The sequence below is a fragment of the Tamandua tetradactyla genome, chromosome 13 (genome assembly GCF_023851605.1).
Source record: "Tamandua tetradactyla isolate mTamTet1 chromosome 13, mTamTet1.pri, whole genome shotgun sequence".
NCBI classification, from domain to species: Eukaryota; Metazoa; Chordata; class Mammalia; order Pilosa; family Myrmecophagidae; genus Tamandua; species Tamandua tetradactyla.
This window is the reverse complement of record NC_135339.1, coordinates 64,515,822-64,538,576: the sequence shown is the minus strand read 5'-3', so window position 1 is coordinate 64,538,576 and position 22,755 is coordinate 64,515,822. Positions and strand designations below refer to the sequence as shown.

Sequence of the window (22,755 nt, the reverse complement as noted above, 5' to 3'; positions counted from 1 at the left end):
TCTTCGGGTTGACATGTTGTTCTTGCTTCCCAACAAGTCTGGCTTTCTTTTTCCCTCCCTTTCCTTCTCTCAGGATAGGAAATGTTTTGTTTACAATGGTGAGGACTGCCAAGGAGCTGCTCCGGCACCTATGATGGCAGTGGAGGAGGCAGGATGAAGAAGCAGTTCAGAGTGCGTCCCTTTCCCCAAACCAGGCAAAAGCCAGAAAACAGACTGGAGACCCCCTCCCCCAGGCCTAGGGGCAGAGGCATGTGTGGTGTGTGCCAGGCTGCAGTGGTGGCACAGTGAAGCCTCATCCATTTCCTCATTCTTGGTGGGTAGCCAGAAACAGTCTTAGATCCCTTCTGCCCTGGCTATTGGTCACCAGAGTCCTCTCCCCAGGCACATTTCTGGGGTTTATGCCTTCATGAGAGTGCCCTTGGCCAGTGAGGTCTCCGAGACAGCCCAAACAAAGTCTCCAGGGAGAACATTAACTGTGGCCAGGTTCACCTGTGCAAGGAAAAATCAATAGAGCCACCAAAGAGGACCAGCCCAGGGATTCTCAATTAGGTGGTTGGGGACAGGAGAAAGAGGGGGCCTTGTCCGGAGGAGAATGGGGAGTCAGTGGCTGGGCTAGGATGAGAGCCCACAGCAATTCCTGAGCCTAGCCTGGAGCAGTAGGGTCCACTAGGAACAGCTGCTAGGTCTCTTCTCCCAAGCCTGGGGCGTCCCATCAGGATTACAGGGAATGGCTGTGAATGGGGGCACCACTAGGTGAGCTGTCAGATACCATGCAGCTGAGAAAGCATTTCAGGACTTAAAAAAATATTCTCATATTTGGTGATATGACCCCTATGTGACCTCTGGGCCAGACCTCTCCCCCTTCAGATTACCCTTGGCTGGGGATGGATGAGCAACTCGGCTCTGGGCCGGGCTCCCGCTCACAGGACTAACAGCTCGTGTTGACAGAGTCAAGGGAGAGAGACTTGTTGGAGTCACTGGGATGAGGGAATGAGGGACAGCTGGGGGAGGGTGGGTATAGATGAGAAGTATAGCCTTGGCCTTGGCAGGCTTCCCATCTGGAGTCTGAAGACCCTACTGCAAAAGTCTAGGTAGGATAGAAACAGCAAATTTCTAGCACAGACAGAGTTAAGTTGACTTCAGAAAACTGAAAAGCCTGTGGAATGGGAGCTGGATTCCTGCCTCTCCAGCTCCTCCATAAAGCAGGGAATGCCTACTGTACTCGGCCCAGCATTGTGGACAGCCCTGCTTTTCTGTGTGCTGGGACCTTGACTTGCCTGGGCCTGGAGAGAGTAGGGCAGATACAGGACAGGTGGGGGAAGGCCTGTCTAGGGTTATTCCGCAAGCTCTAGAAAGATGCCCAGATTCCATAACCTTCTGACTTCTATCTCTGTCTCCCCTTTCGTTCCTCATGAGGGGTGTCTTTGCTGAGCCTTCTCCTCAAGAGATAACAGGCCTGGGCTGGTAGCCAGAACAAGGTGCCAAGGCTGAGAGTGAGGGCTTCCAAAGCTGTTGAAGACTGATGCAAGAAAGTCATCCCAGCCCCTCCCAATTCAGCTGGGACCAACAGGGAGAGTTCAAGCAGCAGCCAAAAGAACAGGAATCTGGGTCTCTTCATGTCTTGGGTCTGCTGTGTTCAGCTCCTTCCTACCCTTTTGCCTGCAAAAGGCTAGGCACATGGGGGCCACGGAGAAACCCATGAGACCTGCAAGAGTGAGCAAGACAGACCTACGGGGGGCCAGGTCAGGGATCACTGTGTTGGAGTCTCTCTGCTGTGGTGCCTGAGGGATCTCCCCCGCCCAAAGGAGTGGGCCCTCACTGGTAACTACAGGCCTAACCCCAGGTCTCCAGGAGGTCCTGTAGACTCCTGGGGAGACAGCCAGCCTCACAGGGAGACTTAGAGATCCACAAGTAATTACAAGCCCAGATTCCCACAAGCTAGAGAGCTGCCTGTGACCACAGCGGCAAGACCCTGAAGGGAATGCAGACTACCAGTCAGATGGAGAAAATGCTGACTGCTTTAGAGGGGAGGGAGGATTTGGTGTGGGTGTTGGCTGAGCAGCTGAGAATCTGGCTAGGCAGGGTCAGAGGATTTCCCAGGGCTCCTTTTAAAGGGCCTAAGAAACCCCTCAGTGTGTGAGGGTGCTTGCCTCGGAAGGGGGGCCTCAGTCAGCCTTCCCAGGACTCCCTGTGAGTCAGCTCCCCGTGGTGGGTCACGCTAATGAGCCCATAACACAGGCCTTTGATTAAGCAGCTCTCAGCACAGCAACTTTATTGAAACACAGTGCTTGTTCCCATCGCTCCCCAGTTCCCCAGGCAACAAACGGCCCAAGGGAGGGAGCTGTGTGCTGGGGAGTCAGCGGGTGCTGAGTGCTCAAGTTCGCTGAGGGGCTGCCAAGGAAGTGAGGGGGTTGTGGGTCTGGGAGAAAGAATGCCGGCAGTTGGGGAGGGTGGGGGTGGATAAGGAGTTTCCCCTTTTCCTTTCAGCATGTGGTTGGGCCCAGAAGACTTTGTGGGGAACTAAGGGGCAATGTAAAATCTGCAGTAGGGCCTGCATGAGTGGGTGTTCAGGTTTCTGGTCTGTGAAAACTGAAGATGGTGAACACCCTCCCTCTTCAGGGCAGGGAGGTGTCCTCAGCCTAAACTTCCCTGGGTTTCCTGCTATTGGGGAGCGAAGAAGTTCCAAGGGAGATGGCAGAACTCCAAGAACAGGTACAGAGATGAGGATGAGAAGCATAATTGTGTGGAATTTCTTCTTGGGTTTGGAAAGACCCTAGTCCCTTCTTTCCCAAGAAAATGTGCTTAAACCTTCATTACACATAAATGCTGAGGACATTTCTGCTGAGATCTGGCAGTGTGTCGTCAATGCCTGGGAACCATGAATCTCAACTTTTAGGGTTCCTCACCATCCTCCTCCTCACCAGTTCTGCCCAGAAGAGAAGTCTGCTCGCCTTCTGCTCTTCAAATAGACAGCAGTGGCAGCTTGGGGCATAGCTGGGGGGTGGGGGTGGGGGGGTGGAAGGAGGCCCTTTCCACTTGTGCTGGGCTAATTTCAAATGTTACACTTCAGAGCTTTTGTTACAGTAACTACCAACACCACATGGATAGAAATCTAATGTTACCAAGTGGGACTTTTAAAATGTATTTATAACTTTATGGTTCAAAGTAATTTTGTTATGAAACAATGTAATAACAACAGTGGAAAAAGGCAAGATAATTTATAGAACACAATATCCCTAAAGCACTAGCTTCCATTTCTACCTCCACTTAGTCTGGGGAATGTGGTTGGTGGCCTTTGTTTGCTGTTTGTTTTAATTAAGGGTTAGTATTTTGGTGGTGGTGGTTGGGGAGCCAGTCAAAGGAGGAGAAATTCTGTTGCAAAGACAGATACACACTCGGGACAAAAAGAATGCCATATTAAGAGTATAAATACTTCACAGACACCACCCCCAGACAGGGGTAAACCCACAAAGTCAGCATAATTTTCCTCCTCTCCTTATTGTAATTCACCCCTCCTCCAGCTACACAGCAAACAAGATGTGGTCACCTTCCAGGCTTGGGTCAGATTCCCTTTCTTGATAATCCCAAGAGAGTTAAGGTAAAATGTTTCTTCTCCTCACCTCCTCACTCCCAACAAGCAAAGGAAACGAAAAAGGGTGCTGTTCCTTCAAAGTATGTGGGATATGTTGGACCAGTACCCATTAGAGACCTGGGAAAGGGTAGGAGCTGGAAGGAGGCCTGTGGCTCTCAGGCTCCAGAGCTTTGGCAGCTGCTTTGAAGCTGTGCTCCAGCCAGAAGAGCCAAAGAGGGACAAAGTGTTCAGGAGCAGCAGGTTTCTGCTCAGACAAGCTGGGTTTCCATCAAGAGGAATGGGAGAACCATTAGATGTGGGATGGAGTGGAGGGGTGGGGGGGGGCACACTCTGGCTGCTGAGACCTGCCCATCCTAGCCTTAGGTCCAGGTATGCATGCCTGCTCTCTATGAATTCTGACAGGATTGTCATATGGGCCACTGAAGAGTAGCTTCCACACATCTTCCGGTCCTGCTTCACTCGTAGTTTCCTGTGCTTTGGTTTACTCAGGGTGCAGAAAACCCTACATCCCTCAAACCTAGATTTCCATGTGTAACAAAACTACCCAATGGACAGGGCCTGGAGAGGTATCTCTAATGTCTCAGGTGATAGGGGAAGCAAGCTGGAAAGTGTTCCTGGAGCTGATGGGGCAAATGGCATGATCTAGCCTCCAAATCTCCAGCCTTGTCTCTCATTGCTTTTTCTATACTCTCCATCTCCTGGACCTCCTGTCTACTGCAGTCACATTGCTTCTCACTCCCCCCCCCCCCCCCCCGCCCCCTGCCCCGGCTAGGATGCCCTTCTTCCCTCTTTTACAAGGTAAATGCTTATTCTTTCAAGATTCAGCTCAAGTTTCACTTCTTTGAAGCTTTTCTGTCAAAAGAACCGGCTGTTTGCTTTTTTTCCTTGCAGTGCACAATGTATAGATGTCTGTCATGCTGTCTGTGGTGGTATATTACACAGGAACTATTTAAATAGTTGCTTCTTCTATTAGACAGTAGACTCCTTTGCAAATGTTTTTTGAATGAATACTTGAAAAAAAATAGCTTCAGTTCAAGCACCAGGTTTAAAGACGGAAGGAAAAGAGAGAAATCAGCCCATATATATACCCATTATTTGTTAGGGCAATGAATTCTCAAATTACTTTCCTAAAAGATTGTGCCCATTTAAATACTAGAGTTTCTAGAATAAATATTAAAAAAAGGAAAGAGACTTTATCAACAAATGTAATATAAGTAAACTGATTACTACTACCTTATAGAAGAATTCTAAGGTTAAAGACCCTTTGTGTGTGTGTATATGTGTATGTGTTTTAAATGTGTCTGTAAACAAAAAAAAAAGTCTTGACTCCAAGAGGTTTCTCGTAGCCAGCCCCTCAGGAAGGAGAGTCACCAAGGGAGGAGAGGAAGGGGATTAGCGAGGGAAGAGCCTACAGAAAGAAGGTAGGGAAGAAAAAGAGCCTTCTCACTTGTAACCAGGGTCCATGAGCTGCGTAAGGGTGCTCCTCAGTGGCAAAGGCGCCTTCCACTCCCGTGGAGACAAACGTGATGGCCATGTCACCTGTGATACTTTTATATGTAAAGTGCCGTCCATGCAGGAGCCTGCCCCTGGGGGTGGGAACATGGAGACAGTGAGGTGCTGGGCCTGGACAAAGCCCCAAGAGCAGCAGGCTAGGCTAGGGCTCGAGAAGTATGGGGGCTACGCTCCCTGGGTTGGATGCATGGTAAAGATCCTCCTGCCTGCCTGCCTGCCCAGTAACAGGGGATGTAATGAAACATACTGATTTAAAAGCCTTCAAAGAGAAGCCTCTCTCACAAGTTCTTTAATGTCATTCTTCCAAAGTGCTCAAAGCTAGAAGAGACAACACTCCATTGGAGTTCAAAGGGACTGCAGAGATATGAAGTCTATTTCCCTCATGTTCTGATGAAAAGAGTGAGGCCAGAGTGGGAAGGAAACAATGTGCCCAAAATCACACCCAGAGCAGAGCTGCAGGGACACCCCATGGTTGAGGCTGGGGGGAAGTAGTGCCTAAACAAATTTCCTGAACCCCTGGGATAATGGTGTAGTACCTTCGACAGCATAACCCCTGTGTCTGGGGCAGAACCTTCCACCTGCTTCCAGGCCTTTCCACAGATCTAAATGGCTAGCTCCAAAGCCACCAACATCTTTAAAAATAAAAACTGAAGCCAAGTCAGGTCACTCTGAGGGAGCTACAAGAAGTTACTGTTAATATCCAGTCTGGAAATACCCCTGGGGGAAGGGCAGGCAGGGGCATCCAGTGAGGCAGAGATGCCCATGGGCAAAGGAAGTAAAACGGACTCTCTGCTTTCTCAGGCTGTTTTGGATTAACTCTTCATCAACCTAAAGATCCTGGGCAAGAGAAGCAGCCTGGGAAGAAATGGTTGGGGTCATGGTGGTAGGCCCTGCTAGGTCCTGTTCATTCTGATGATTGCCATCTTTGCTTTGCTGCCCAGGGTAGCTGGCCAAGGCTGGTTATAATCCAAGCTCCTTTCCCAGGCTCCAGGGACAGTGGAAAGGACCCAAACCAGTGCAACCCTCTTCCTCCTTGTTTTAGTTCTTCAAGTTTAAAGTTCTTCTTGTTGCCTCCCCTAATACAAAAATGGGGGTGGAACCCCAGAGGGTTGCAAGGAAGCTAGCTACAACAGATTCAGCCCAGTACAACATCCCAGGAGCACAACGCTGAATTCTGGCCACAGGGCTGGGTTTCTGGCACAGTTGTCAGCAGCAGAAAGGACACAGCTGGGCTTCCTGGTCCCTCAAGGAGTCTTCTGGGCTGGCCACTGGGTTTGGAGAACTAATGTTTTACATGGGAAAAGTAGCACGCATGAAAAAATTAAGCTCCATTCACCAGAACCCCTGCCCCCCAAATCCAGTGCTGCTAGTGACCCTGCCATCCCCAGAGACTCTGGGCTTGCAGGATAGCTGGGAGGCATCAGAGCCTCCCTGTGGCACTGAACCTTTCTAAGAGGAGCAAGGCTGAGGGATAATTTTTTGATTGAAGGAGAGTACTTTAGTATCTATTCCCTGTGGATTCACAGACTTCAAAAGCTTGCATATGAGGAGGATCTGTCAACCAAGGAATCAGAGTAGAGACCAATGGGGCTTCCTGGCTACTCTGGGCTAGAGAGGAGATGTAGAAAAGAGAGCCCCTCTCTAGGGACATTCATCAGGGCCGGCTGGATCCCCACCGCTGGCAGACTTCTCACCACCTAGGCTGGCCAGAAGCTTCTCCCTCCCGCCCCGGAGTCCAGACTCTGCCTAGGTATGTGGGGACATGGCAACCAAAGGACTGGTGGCTCTTCAGGGTTTGGATGATGCTGGGAGGAGGGGGAAGGTGCTTACATGCCCCCTGGGGCCAAGATGGGCACTATGGAGCTGAGTGGAGTAGTGGGGTTGGCTGGGCTCACCTTAGGCAGAGAGGAATGAGGGCTCCAGACTCCTGGTTGAATTTCAGATGTACACTCTCGAGCTGCCGCGTACGGATCAGCTCATGGGGAATAATGGCGGTGGAGCTGTCGCTTTCCAGGCTGTCTTTGCGGCTCCTGCAAACCAACCACAGGAACAGGTTCAGCACAAGGTAAAAACTAGGGAGGAGCAGGATGGGAGGCTCTCAGGCTCCTGAACAATAATAGCAATAATGGTGACTGATGATAATGATGACAGTCACAACAGCCACCATCCAGTACTGACTGGCTACTCCTCACAAGGTTATTATTAACTCCATTTTACAGATAAGGAACCAGGGATCAGGGAAGTTAAGTAACTTGGGCAGGTAGCACAGCCAGTGATTGGATGGAGCTGGGATTTGGTCCCAGGTAAGTCAGGTTCTAAAGCCTGCATCTTTGGCCAACACGTTACATTGTAGCTTATGTCACAATGGCTTGTTTTACCCTATGATGTCAGCAGAAACTTCTAGGAGCCCTCATTCCTGGAGCCTGGGACCTACTCACCCCAACTTTAATTCTCCAAGGTGGGATGACAGGGCATGTGAGATGTAACTCCAAGAAAGTCCCTCCAGCTGACCCTGAAAAGGCTGTAACATCAGAGCAGGCTTTGAGCACTCATTTCCAGCATGCTAATAGCTGGAGCTGTACTGACATACACATCCTTCATCTTGCCAGGAAATGATACAATCCTCATTGAGGAGGTGGAAACTGGGCTCTTAGGAGTTGGGACCAGTGGGCTTGGCTGGCGGCAGAGTTGGGGTCCCCACCCTGCTAGACTCTTGAGGCCCCAGGAGCCCTGCAACAGATTCCTTGGGACTGTGGCCTTGGTCTCAGTGAGCAGTGACTGCTGCCTCACACTCCCTCCTGCCCTGTTTCCCACCAAAAGCTTGCCCCACAGCCATGGGGTCACTTTGTAAATGAAGATTTGCTCTTTCAAATTCAGCTATCTCCACTGACAACCTCTCAAATATGGCTCGCCAGAAATGAGGGTTACCCACTGATCATATTCAAAAAGCCGGATCCTGGTTTGGGCTTGTGAATCTCAGAACAATTCCCCAAGTGTCTGTCAAAAGGCTGGGAGAGAAGCTCTAGTTATTCATCATTCAAGCGGAGGAGCCACCCAGGATGTTTGGGCACAGCAGGCAGGCAGCAGCTGAGGGGTAGGCCCAACCTCCACCCACACTGGAGGCTAAGTGCTGGGGCCTGGTGTCGATAAGGTACCCCTACAAGCAAAGCACCTCCCCAGGGGAAGGGTGAGGTCAGCAAGCAAAAGAATGGAGAGTGATAAGGCACTGCACAAGGCCTGCAGGGGCAGAGATTTAAAAATGCCTTGGAGGTACTGGGGATCACTCCCACCAACAGGCCTCCTCCTCCCTCAGGAGCACCCACACCCAGGCTGGACTGCTCTGTCACAAAGCAGTCCTGACTTTTGTTTCCCAAAGCTAATTCTGAAACTGTCCTCCTTTCTCCTAGCTTCTCTTTTGACAAACCCTCTTATAAGACTTGTGAAGGAGACAAATGCTACAGCCCAGAGGGTCATGGAATTTCAGCTTCAGAGTTAGGCTGTTTAATCAACGTCTTTACTTTACAAAAGAGAGGCAGTAACTCATCCAAGGCCACAGAGCTGGTCTGTGACAGGCCAACATATGTGCCTCCCCAGAGAAGGGCAACACCACATTGCATCTTGGCCAGGGACTATGATGGCATGACATAGGGCTGCCCTCAGGGCCCAAACAAGAGCAGAACTCCGGAAATAGAAGCCCACATTTGTCAAGCCCTAACTCTGTGTCAGTCTCTGTGCAAAGTCCATAGATTCACTCATAGCAAACACCAGAGGTAGATTCTATTATAAATCCTCCTTTTACAGAGGAGGAGACAAGCTCAGAGAGGTAGGGTGACAAGCCTGAGGTCACAGACAGAGTAAGTGAGAGAGCCAGAGCATGACTGTCACAATCCCTCCCCCCCGTGCTATGTGGCACTGGGTTCCAGCATCAATGCATGCCCCCATGCTCCCGAAAGGTGCTGAGGCCTGGCTCACCCAGGCAGGGACTCTGGGCCCAGGGAGCCTGCTAGAGGATCCCAGCTTCTCTAGCACAGATAAAAATGCTGATGAACAGGAACTGGGGGTGGGGGTGGGGGATTGGTAGAGAAGAATCAACAGCACACAGGGCTAGAGACGTCTCAAGCTGGAGGGAAAAATAAATTGTTGAAAGTCAGCTAAAGTCACCTTGGTAACTGCTACAACACACTCACCCGGAACGAGGACATCAAACCCAACTGCAAACAGCTTTAAAGAAATGGAATAGAACTTAATCATCTGAAGAATTAATGTGACAAGTGCCCACATTTTACACCTCCCACCAACCTTCAATCATTTGAAAATGTACTTTAATCTTTTAAGAGAAAAAAATCACAAAATGCTAGATCTGCAGTCCTGGAGCTTGGGTATTTCCGGCATGCTGCTTCAATGGAAATGCGGCTGCTCCGCACACGCAGGAGCCCAGCTTTTTGCTGATTTGTTTTTTCTGGACATCGATGCAGGAGCATGAATTATTTGTGTGGGCTGGGTGAGGTATTAAATCTGCAGCTGACACAGGTTTGTAATGTTTTGCATGGTTGTCAGCTTAATCTTAGTTACAAAAAAATAAGTAGTTTGCTCACCAGCATGGCCTAATTTTCAGCTGGGCTGTTTTCTCCCTGAGTTCTCAGTGGAGAGGAAGGCAGCATTTTGGGGATTGGGTATGAAAGGGGATCCTATGGCCCACACTTACTGGGGACTGCTAGGAACATGGGACCCAGGGATGAAGGATGAACTAGTGCTCTGGGACAGTGGCTAAAACCATGGGTTCTGGGTCAGGGAGACCTGGGTTCGAGTCCTGTGTTAATTTGGGCAAGTGACAACCTTTTTAAACTCCATTAACTTTTCAGTGGGCATTAATAACAATACTCTCCTCATTAAGATCACTACAGGGATTAAATAAGATGATTCATGTGAAGCATCTTAGAGTGCCTAGGATGCAGTATATATTCAAAATATAACTGAGGAAATGAATTAGTGAGTTGATGTTGGTGCCTCTAGAAATCTGTCTGCTCCTTCTACAAGAATGCCAGTGACTTAATAGAGACTTACTTGCCTTTACCCTGAGCAGAGAATCCAACAGCCTCTGGCCAGATGGGTACTCTCTGCTAAGTAAAGTTCCTTGCCCTGAGCTTGGGAGAAGGGATCACTGAGATGGTGCTTGAAAGATCTCCTGACTTCTTGAGAAGTCATTGCAAGCCCTGGTCAACTACTATTGCTCTGGAAAAGACTGATGAAGGCCAATAAAAATCTTTGAAGCCTCTGTCCCACTGAGGGAGGTGCTGGCAGAGTTCTCTTTCTTCTACAGAGCACAATCTGCCTTCCTACAGTTCTCACTCACAGGTCCTCAATCACCCAAAGTAATCAACCTTCCTATCACAGCCTTTCAAATGCCTGAGGCTGTTCTCACATCCCATCAACAGTTTCTCTTTTCCAGTATCCACAGAACCAACTTTCAACTAGATTCTTAAGACAGGGTTCCAAACTATTCCATCCAGTCAAGTCCCTCTCCCTTGGATTCACTGTAGAGTGTTGTGTCTAGAAGTCAACCAAGTGTTATGTGCAGAAGTAAATACAGTATGTGGTTTAACCAGTGCAGATCACAGAGGGACTATGGTTTTTCTTGTTTGGGACACTTCATTTCTATTAAAACTGTCATCAAATTGTCTATTCTTTGTAACCTCATCATACTACCAACTCACACTGCATTTCCTCTGTCAACAAAATCTCCCTCAGGATTTCTTCCATGAGCTGCTCTTAGACCTCTTCTCTCCCATTTTGTATTTGTACTGTTGATTATTTGAAGTTAAGAGCACAACTCTGCATTATCTGGCTAATGTTCCAAGCAGTCTGGATATTTCTGAAACCTGACTCTGGCATCCATCATATTGGCATTCCCTCCTGACTTCATATCATTGACACTACAGATAAACTCACCATCCCATGCTCTCATCCCAGGGTTTGACTAACAGTGAGCAGGAAAAGGCTGGGCAGAAGACATAGTGAGAGAATGACGTCATTACTCTTTAGTTATGCTCATTTAACCAATTATAAATAAACTCAACCATCACCACCACCCCCATCAAGTCCCTCCCCATCCTGGATACTCTGTGGACAGCTCTCTGTTTTGCCTGCCGCTTCCAGTGCCAGAAGATATTCTCAAAACGTCTTGCTAAACCCCCTATAACCAAGTCTACAGCACACTTCCTCTGCCTACTTGGCCTTTCTAAAAAGGCAGTGATGACGGTCTGGCATGCCTGACTCTTTGTGAATCCGTGCTGACTCTCAAGGCTCATTGTTTCTCTTTAAGAGACTGTACAGCCCAAATTAAAAAAATGTTTTTGCATGAGGAAGAACCAAGGAATGTCAATACTGCAGGGTGTTGAAAATAGATGGTAATTAATATTTAAAAACTTTAACTTATGTGTGAGACTAAAGCCAAAAGTGTTTATTTGGTACAAAATTTATACTTTGACTAGTGCATTTCTTAATATAACTTATGTGGACAGCTTAATTGAACACCATAATATTTGGAACCTTGAGTAGGGCATGAGATTTTGGAGGTTTGTCCAGAGTGATGCCCCAATAAATCCCAGAGAGATCTGAACAGTGAACAAAAAAAGTATTTGCAAAGTTCCCTTTGGGGAATGGTAAGAAAGGGGGGAAATTCAACTTCCCCAAGTGGGGAATTCTTGATATTCTCACAAGCAGTAGGGACAACCAAGCAATAGGCTGAGCCCCCAATCTTGGTGTTTGTTCATAAGAAACTTAACCCCGCAAAGGATAGGCTAAGCCTATTTAAAATTAGGCCTTAGAGTCGCACCCAAGAGAGCCTCTTTTGCTGCTTGGATGAGGCCCCTCTCTCTCATCCAACATGACAAGCAAACTCACCGCCCTCCCCCTCTCTACGTGGGACATGACTCCCAGGGATATGGACCTTCCTGGCATCATGGGACAAATATTCTAGAATGAGCTGAGGCCTCAGGATCAAGGGATTGAGAAAACTTTCTTGACCAAAGGAGGAAGAGCAAAATGAGACAAAATTAAGTGTCAATGGCTGAGAGATTCCAAACAGAGTCGAGAGGTTATCCTAGAGGTTATTCTTATGCATAAAATAGATATCACTTGTTTATTTAAGGTGTAATGGAGAGGCTGAAGGGAACTGCCTGAAAATGTAGAGCTGTGCTCCAGTGGCCATGTCTCTTGAAGATGATTGTATAATGATGTTGCTTTCACAATGTGACTGTGTGGTTGTGAAAACCTTGTGTCTGCTCCTATTATCTACCTTCTCAACAGACAAGTAAAACATCTGGATTTAAAATAAATAAATAAGGGGAACAAATGTTAAAATAAATTTAGTAGATTGAAATGCCAGTGATCAATGAAAGGGAGGGGTAAGGGGTATGGTATGTATGATTTTTTTTCTGTTTTCTTTTTATTTCTTTTTCTGAATTGATGCAAATGTGCCAAGAAATGATCATGATGATGAATATACAACTATGTGATGATATTGTGAGTTACTGATTATATAACAAGAATGGAATGATCATATGGTAAGAATGTTTGTGTTTGTATGTGGTTATATTTCATAAACTAAAAAAAAAGAGAGAAAGAATATACAGCCTACTTGCTAAATAATGTAGTCCAGAATTTTCCCTGAGAGTAACACCAAGTTCACTAGTCCAGAGAGTGCAAGACACTTTTTGCATCTTGACACTTCTGAGTACTTCCAGTCAATTAATACCTCTCTCCTTTTCCTTCAAAGATTACTGACACCAGCTTCAGAAATCTCATTCACCAGTTTTGGTATTGTGGGGGCACAATACAAGTGGATCAGAAGATATGAAATCATTACTTCAATTTCTCTTACCAATGCCTGTTTGAACTTTCCTAGTCTGTTGGTCATGCTCTTTGCTATAGAAGTATAACAGAAATTGAGCACATTCTGCTTTCTCTTTACCACTGATTAAGTCAACATCACTCTACTTGTCCAAACAATGGGAGCCAAGGTTTCCTTCTTGCTCCAAAGAAAAGTACAAAAAATAAAGCCCTTTTTGCTGGCCATTGCACCTTTTTTTAAAAAAAATACTCAGTTCATCATGAGTTTCAGCTTTTCTTGACCCTGTTCCTTTCCTTAAAGTCTGTGTTATTAAAACATACTTTTCTATGGGGGAAAATTCAACTTCCCCAAGTTGAATTCTTGATACTCTCACAAGCAGTGAGGACAACCAAAGCTATAGGCTGACACCCAGTCTTGGGGTTTGTTCATATGAAACTTAACCCCACAAAGGATGGTCAAGTCTACTTAAAATTTAGGCCTGAGTCACCCCCAAGAGAGCCTCTTTTGTTGCTCAGATGTGGCCTCTCTCTCCAGCCAACATAACAAGCAAATTCACCACCCTCCCCCTGTCTACGTGGGACATGACTCCCAGGGGTGTGGACCTTCCTGGCAACGTGGGATAGAAATCCTAGAATGAGCTGAGACTCAGCATCAAGGGATTGAGAAAACCTTCTGGACCAAAAGGGGGAAGAGTGAAATGAGACAAAGTGTCAATGGCTAAGAGATTCCAAACAGAGTCGAGAGGTTATCCTGGAGGTTATTCTTACGCATTAAGTAGATATTACATTGTGATTCAAGATGTAATGGTGAGGCTGGAGGGAACTGCCTGAAAATGTAGAGCTATGTTCCAGTAGCCATGCTTCTTGATGATGATTGAATAATGATATAGCTTTCACAATGTGACTGTGATTGTGAAACCTTGTGTCTTATGCTCCTTTCATCTACCTTGTCAACAGACGAGTAGAACATATGGAATAAAAATAAATAATAGGGGGAACAAATGTTAAAATAAATTTAGTTTGAAATGCTAGTGATCAATGAAAGGGAGGGGTAAGGGGTATGGTATGTATAATCTTTTTTTTTTTCTGTTTTTGCTTTATTTCTTTTTCTGTTGTGTTTTTATTTCTTTTTGTGAATTGATGCAAATGTTCTAAGAAATGATCATGAGGATGAATATGCAACTACGTGTTGATATTGTGAATTACTTATTATATATGTAGAACGGAATGATGTTAAGAATGTTTTTGTTTGTTTGCTATTAAATTTTTTTAATTAATAAATAAAAAATAATAAATAAATTAAAAAAAACTTCTCTTTCTAGCTTAGGTTCAAATTGTTCAAATTCATCTAAAAGTCTGAGTTGTATGAAGGATTCTCTACATACCTATCCTGGTTCCTGGAGGTATTATACCTTCTTTTTGTTTTCAGGGGGCTCTTCACAATAATAATATTAAGACGCCTTTATTGAGCACAGACCATGGTGTCAAGTCCTCTGCTAAACTCTTTAAATACTTTCCTTCCTTTCATTCTCACCATAACCCTATAAATAAGCAGTATATTTCCCATTTTACAAATGAGGAAACTGAAACTTGGAGACTTAAATAACTAGTCCAAGATCAAACAATGAGCAAATAAAGAGCTGGGACAAAAAACTCAGGTCTTCTTGATGCCAGTTAAAATGTAAACACAGGGTGCAAGGGTAGTGCAGTGGTAGAATTCTCGCCTGCAGGAAACTCAGGTTCGATTCCCCGTTCATGCACTCCCCAAAAACAAACAAGCAAAACAAACAAACAAAATTCAACAAATGGTGCTGCAATAACAGGATACTCACGTGGACAAATAATGAAATGCAACCCCGACATACAGGATCAAAAAAAAAGTAACCACAGTATTTCTTCTTAAGAACCTCCCATTCCTTTTTTTGTGTTTTATTTTATTTTTTAAAATACCAAAAAAACACCAAATAAACGCAAACATTCCTATTTTGATCAATTCCCTTCTACACATATAATCAGTAATTCACAATATCATCATATAGTTGCATATTCATCATCATGATCATTTCTTGGAACATTTGCATCTATTCAGAAAAAGAAAGAAGACAAAAACAGAAAAAAATAATTATACATACCATACCCCTTACCCTCCCTTTCATTGATCACTAGCATTTCAAACTAAATTTATTTTAACATTTGTTCCCCCTATTATTTATTTTTATTCCATATGTTCTACTCGTCTGTTGACAAGGTAGATAAAAGGAGCATCAGACACAAGGTTTTCATAATCACACAGTCACATTGTGAATGCTTTATCATTATACAATCATCTTTAAGAAACATGGCTACTGGAACATAGCTCTACATTTTCAAGCAGTTCCCTCCAGCCTCTCCATTACATCTTGAATAACAAGGTGATATCTACCTAATGCATAAGAATAACCTCCAGGATAACCTCTCGACTCTGTTTGGACTCTTTTAGCCATTGACACTTTGTCTCATTTCACTCTTCCCTCTTTTGGTCAAGAAGGTTTTCTCAATCCCTTAATGCTCAGTTTCAGCTCATTCTAGGATTTCTGTCCCATGTTGCCAGGAAGATCCACATCCCTGGGAGTCATGTCCCACGTAGACAGGGGGAGGGTGGTGAGTTTGCTTGTTATGTTGGCTGGAGAGAGAGGCCACATCTGAGCAACAAAAGAGGCTCTCTTGGGGGTGACTCTTAGGCCTAATTTTAAGTAGGCTTGACCTATCCTTTGTGGGGTTAAGTTTCATATGAACAAATTCCAAGACTGGGTGTCAGCCTATAGCTTTGGTTGTCCACACTGCTTGTGAGAATATCAAGAATTCAGCTTGGGGAAGTTGAATTTTCCCCTGTTCTCACCATTCCCCAAAGGGGACTTTGCAAATACTTTTTTATTCACTGATCAAATCACTCTGGGATTCATCGGGACATCACTCTGGACAAACCAACAAAGTCTTATGTCCTACTCAAGGTTCCAACCTCCCATTCCTTTTGTGTGGTCTTTTCTTTTGGGGTTCCAGACCATGAAGAGATATCTATTTTTTCACTGAATTCTTCAAAGAACTACCTTCTTAGAAGATAGGGTAGGGCTTCTGAAAGGGTATTTAATGGGATCTTTTTTTGCATGGACAGGCACTGGGAAACTATTTAATGGGATTTTAATCTGAGAGAAGCTTCTAGAAAAGCAGGTGTGATAAGGGCTGGGGAATGCAAGACACCATATCTCAGATTAGAGTTACAGAATGTTGGCACTTTGAAGACACTGAAAAGAACTACAGAAAGAAAATAAACTGCTTTCATTTTGTGTAAGTTGGCATTTTCCAACCTTAGCCAGAGAACCCCCCTTTCACATACCACCTAACAAAACCCCCTAAAATGCTGTGAGGACTCTCTCTGGAGAATGCTGAGCAGATGCTGCTCTGATAGAGCCCAGGGTTTTCCCTCCTGAACTCCATCTGCCCTGCTGACATGCTTTCTCAAAAGGTCCTGCTACTTCTAATTCATCAACCTCCTTGCTGGTGAGCAGGAGGTCTGCAGCATAGTTCCCTCATCATTTCCTTTACTCTTTTTTTTTTTAATTAATTAAAAAAAACTAACAAACAAACAAAACAATAAGATATCATTCCATTCTACCTATATAATCAGTAATTCTTAATATCATCACATAGTTGCATATTCATAATTTCTTAGAACATTTGCATCGATTTAGAAAAAGAAATAAAAAGACAACAGAAAAAGAAATAAAATGATAATAGAGAAAAGAAAGTTATACATACCATACCCTTTACCCTCCTTTTCATTTACCACTAGCATTTCAAACTAAATTTATTTTAATGTTTGTTCCCCCTATTATTTATTTTTATTCCATATGTTCTACTCTTTTGTTGATACAGTAGATAAAAGGAGCATCAGACACAAGGTTTTCACATTCAAAGAGTCACATTGTGAAAGCTATATCATTGTTCAACCATCATCAAGAAACATGGCTACTGGAACACAGCTCTACATTTTCAGGCAGTTCCCTCCAGCCTCTCCACTATATCTTGAACAACAAGGTGATATCTACTTAATGCGTAAGAATAACTTCCAGGATAACCTCTCAACTCTGTTTGGAATCTCTCAGCCATTGACACTTAGTCTCATTTAACTCTTCCCCCTTTTGGTCGAGAAGGTTCTCTCAATCCCTTGATGTTAATTCTCAGCTCATTCTAGGGTTTTTCTCAGTCCCTTGATGCTGAGTCTCAGCTCATTCCAGGATTTCTGTCCCACGTTGCCAGGAAGGTCCACACCCCTGGGAGTCATGTCCCACGCAGAGAGGGGGAGGGTGGTGAGACTGCTCGTCATGTTAGCTGGAGGGAGAGGCCACATCTGAGCAACAAAAGAGGCTCTCTTGGGGGTGACTCTTAGGCCTAAATTTTAAGTAGACTTGACCTATCCTTTGTGGGGTTAAGTTTCATATGAACAAACCCCAAGACTGGGGGCTCAGCCTGTAGTTTTGGTTGTCCATCCTTTACTCTCAACAGACGCTTTCTATGAGGTCTGTCTGGCAGTTATCTACTACTCACCTTCAATTCTTAGCCTGATGCTGGGGAAGCTGAAGTTCCTCTTCATGACTAGAGCTTGCCTCAGTGCCAATTTTTAAATTTTTACCTGGAATATGTCCTTTCTTTTCACCAATAGCTCTGACTTTTTTTAAGCTTAAAGAGTCGAACAGTTCTATAAGGCTCATTACAATAGTCAGCAGTGTTCCCACTTTCACCTCTTTTAGCTGATTTGTGTTGTTTGTGTGTACTTTTACTGATATCTCAATATATTTTACTGCTACTTCCCAGTATTTAAGTTTTAGTCTTTACCTACTGACTTCTTATTAGGGAAGATGGTCTTTTAACTCTCTCTTGCCTCCCCATCCTTCCAAGATAAATGTATCATAAGTTTAGATCAGCATTAAGTGTTGTCATTATGACTATTTCAATGTTATTTAAAGCTGAGCCATGTAGTGTACTATGATTACTTTTACTTTCTGGTGTAATTTTCTATTTTCCTTAGATTTAATGACTGCCAATTTTCTATGTGTTTATCAATAATTCAATCCTAAATTAAATACTAATCATCTACCAGATTCTCCCAAAACTTGATAAATACATCAAGTTTTTGAAGACAGTTCTCCAGAGGATCCTTTCAACCTATTTCAGTCTGGGCTGGTTGTCCTCCATTCTTGCTGCACAATTGTCATCATGGAATCATCCTAGTGATTCCCCTGGCTTCTTTCTCATGTTAAAGCCTGTTTCCCAGAACTCATGTCTTCCTCATTCATTCTGATAGAGCATCTCTCCAGGAAATTTCACTTTATTGTTTAGTATATCTCTCACACCCAAATGATCTCCCTTTGATCTGCCATCCTCCTGGATTTCCAGACAGACTAAAATACCAGCTTTACTCTGTGCACTGATATGTAGGCTTCTAAGGCTCTCTTTCCAGTTTCTTTTCCTGTGAATTGGCAGACACCTCCTCCACTTTTAGCCCTCTTTCACAGATAGCGAACAGTGGTAAAGAGGCAAACAACATAGAATCAGACAACCCAGTGTTCCAATTCCTGTTCTGACACTTATTCCTAGAAGTTGGCCCCTCGATAAGTTATACAACCTAACTAAGCCTCAGTTTTCTCATTTGTAAAATCAGGACAACAGCAGCCCATAGCACAGGGCCTAGCACATGGCAATATTCAATACTGCTCAGCCACAAGAACATGTCCAGCCCAGGATTCCTCCTGTATTGGAAACAGTAAGGGATGGCTTACAAGATGGCTTAGAGGTACCTCAATTGAAGCCTTTCAGTAATTCAGAAATTGATCTAAATCTTTCCACTTATTTCTTTGTTAACATCTCTCTACAGAACACAGTCTATATTTATACTTCTTACTGCATAAGGTAAGGTGACTTTTTATATATCCTTTCCTTTCAGTGTCACAGTAGGATTCCAGTTTCCAGTACGGTATAGTTTACAGCACATGGCCCTATTCACCCTACTTGCTTTTTTTTTTTTTAAATTTATTTATTAATTTAAAAAATTAACAAATGAAATAAAAATTAACATAGATAATCAGTAATTCACAATATCATCACTTAGTTGCATATTCATCATTTCTTAGAACATTTGCATCCATTCAGAAAAAGAAATAAACAGACAATAGAAAAAGAACTAAAACGAAAACATAAAAAAAAGAAAAAAAATATTATACCTACCATACCCCTTACCCCTCGCTTTCACTGATCACTAGCATTTCAACTAAATTTATTTTTAACATTTGTTCCCCCTATTATTTATTTTTATTCCATATATTCTACTCGTCTGTTGACAAGGTAGATAAAAGGAGCATCAGACACAAGGTTTTCACAATCACACAGTCACATTGTGAAAGCTATATCATCATTCAATCATCAAGAAACATGGCTACTGGAACACAGCTCTACATTTTCAGGCAGTTCCCTCCAGCCTCTCCATTACATCTTGAATAACAAGGTGATATCTACTCAATGCGTAAGAATAACCTCCAGGATAACCTCTCGACTCTGTTTGGAATCTCTTAGCCATTGACACTTTGTCTCATTTCACTCTTCCCCCTTTTGGTCGAGAAGGTTTTCTCAATCCCTTGATGCTGAGTCTCAGCTCATTCTAGGATTTCTGTCCCACGTTGCCAGGAAGGTCCACACCCCTGGGAGTCATGTCCCACGTAGACAGGGGGAGAGTGGTGAGATTGCTTGTTGTGTTGGCTGGAGAGAGAGGCCACATCTGAGCAACAAAAGAGGCTCTCTTGGGGATGACTCTTAGGTCTAAATTTTAAGTAGACTTGACCTATTCTTTGTGGGGTTAAGGTTCATATGAACAAACCCCAAGACTAGGGGCTCAGTTTGTAGCTTTGGTTGTCCACACTGCTTGTGAGAATATCAAGAATTCAACTTGGGGAAGTTGAATTTCTCCCCGTTCTCACCATTCCCCAAAGGGGGCTTTGCAAATACTTTTCCCTCACTGATTGAATCACTCTGGCCTACCTGCTTTTTACTGACAGAACCCGATCCAAATTTTTTCTCCACCCTGGTCTCTTCCGACTGAAAAGTTCTAATTCTTCTGTTTTAGCCTAAGGGTACTAGTTATATCAGCCTTAGCAGAATGGAAAGAGGAGCGAAATCACCAAACCTCCTTTTAGTTACAATCTCAGTCCTGTGATGGTCATGACATCTAAAGTGGCTACACAACTTGAGGCCTTTTCCTTGGGGAAGCATTAGAGTTGGCAACTACTTGGAGGTGGAGTGGCTTTGGTCTGCTGAGTCCAGCTCAACCTCTGGCCTCTGCTTCTAGCCTGGGATATTACTCCCTTTGCTTTCTGATTGCTGATAAAAACGCTGAACTATCCAGAGAGAGAGCCACTTGCAGGTCCTCCTTCTGGGTGTGGGTATGGAAAGAGGGGAACCAGCTCATCATTACAGTTACTGTTAAGCACACACACATATGCAGTGAGCTTTATAGTTATCTGAGCAGATAATTACCCTGAAACAGACATATGTGTCTTCTAGGGACCAGGCACTGAGAGTCATCAAGTTTCCTAGTATTGGACAAGGCTGTATTACCTCGTCATTCTGACAAATTTCCCAATAGGGACAATACCAGATGTAAAAGACCACAAACGATTATTGGTAAACATCAAAACCAAATAATAAAATGCAATAATTTCACTATGAAAATCACCAAGATGGACTAAGATAAGGTAAGCAGAGTGTTGCTGAAGAAGACAGGGCAAGTAAAGGCTGGAGGATTCCCTAATCAATTACTAACCCCTCTGGGAATCAGGGACCTCCATCCACTGACTTCACCTTCTTATCTGGGTGGGATATTAGGACCCCTGCTTTCCTAAATGAGCCACGCTAGTTAGAGCCCTTGGCTTTCCCTTTTTTGAGACACTGAGTCATTTCCCTCTCCAGCTCTCATCTTTGAGCCTTCCTTTTCTCTTCCCTGGAGAAGTGACTCATTGCTGAAGTGCTGGTGATACTGAGGGTCAAGGATGGATAATAAAAATACTCCTGATTGTGCAACCCTGGGAAGGGAGATGTAGCATTTGAACTGAGAGTTCAAAGAGCCAGTGATGAACTCTGAAATTGGGGTATTAACAGTGGTCATGGCTTAATCTGTTTGGGAAAGTGGAAAAGAGCATGGGGTTAAAACAGAAACGTACCCACGGCAGATTTTCTGTGGAGTCCCTTGTTCTGTCCTTTCCAATGTGTACTTATGAGAAACGCACATAAAGACCCTGCAAAGTCCCTGATTCTTCACTTTCCAACGTGTTTCTGAGAAGGTCCATAAAGGCACTTAGCACGACAAACAAGGATCACAGCAAGGCAGGCAAAAAGCAGGATGCTGAGAGGCCTTGGCCCTTCCTCCCTCAGCCCTGCAGAAACTGGTGAGGGCCCTGAGAAGGAGGGCTGGTTCTCTCTGGGTGTTCTCTCCAGTGAAAACAACTGTACTTCCCCAGCGTGGGAGTGGTAGGGGAAGCCAATGAGACAGACTCAGGCTCCAGGCTGGCCGCTACACTGACGTGAACCCACGAGGTCTGGATACCAAAGACTGCTCTGCGTGAGAGTGGTGACAACAGCCCAGTTGTTTTCCCAAAGGAAAACTCACCTTCCTTTATTCAAACTCACTGGTCTCACTGGTAGGTTGTATGCAAACTAGATATTTTCTTCTAATAAATCTTCACGGGACTTATAAGTTGAGAAAAACAGAACAACTTCTCTCTAAAGGAAGACTCTCTGCTAGGTTATAAGCTATTCAAGATGGGAAGAGAGGAAGCAGAAATCACCCCGTCCAAAAGGCAAAGAGATGGAGCAGAGACCCTCAAAATAATATAAAGTGGACAGAAATATATGTGTGTACATTTGTGTGTATGTGTGTATGAGTGAGGTGGGGGCAGATAAGAATATCAGAACACAATAATCCATGCTACAGAATCTTAATTCTCCAGGAAATCAAGGCAAAGAAAATGCCTTAAAAGTCACTGGTGTAGTTCCAAAAGACCAAGAAACTCGGCTCACCAATGAGACTAGTTTGCTTTTTAATGATGTCTTCAATCACAAAGCGCTTTTCCCACAGCCAAGAAACTTCCCATTCCAACACGTGTACACATACCCACAAGTCCCTGCCCCGTGAGAGGGTACCTGACCCAGAGAGCTCCCTGAAGGTCTGCCCACCCTCGGTCAGTGTGTGAGTCACTGGCAGAGGGAGGAGGAGGTCCTGGAATACTGGCCCGGGTTGCCAGCTCTGTGAGTTTATAGAAATGCAAACATCTCCATGTGATGCACCTGGCCACAGGCGTCCCCCAAATCACTGTGGAGAGATGGTAGCTAGGGCCAGACTCCAAAGAGCAGCCCATTCCTAATAGGTGATCTCAGACAGAGAGGATGTCCATGACATTTTCCCCAGGCCCCTATAAACGCTGGCAGGTAGCAGTCTGTAAGTGAGGCTGTCCTCAGTGGCACGAAGTGGTTCCTTTGCCCATTTTCCAAACTCACCCAAGCAGACAGTTGGAAGGGAGGCGCCAGCCAGCCGAAGGAGGCTTTTCTCAACTGATCATCTCGGGAAAAGCCAGATACAAATTTTACAGATGGAATGCAAGGGTTGTGAAATGCTAGAAGAAGCCCCAAAGAGGGCCAAGGGCTCTCCGGGAAGGCAGTGGGAGGAGGACTGGTGACAGAGACTGGGAGAGTAGCAGGTTACCCAGAGGGGCCTGTCT

General features: G+C 44.7%; 1 protein-coding gene across 3 annotated transcripts in view; it reads right to left on the bottom strand.

The window, feature by feature from the left end:
• Positions 1–22,755, bottom strand: part of SUFU (SUFU negative regulator of hedgehog signaling) — a 165,134-nt gene that overhangs the window by 10,537 nt on the left and 131,842 nt on the right. For 2 of the 3 annotated variants that reach the window (XM_077125877.1, XM_077125878.1), the window contains exons 9-10: positions 7,000–7,134; positions 5,040–5,178 (exon numbers count right to left, since the gene is read on the bottom strand). In XM_077125877.1, the coding sequence (XP_076981992.1) occupies positions 5,040–5,178; positions 7,000–7,134 (274 nt within the window). The other variant, XM_077125879.1, reaches the window with a different exon arrangement.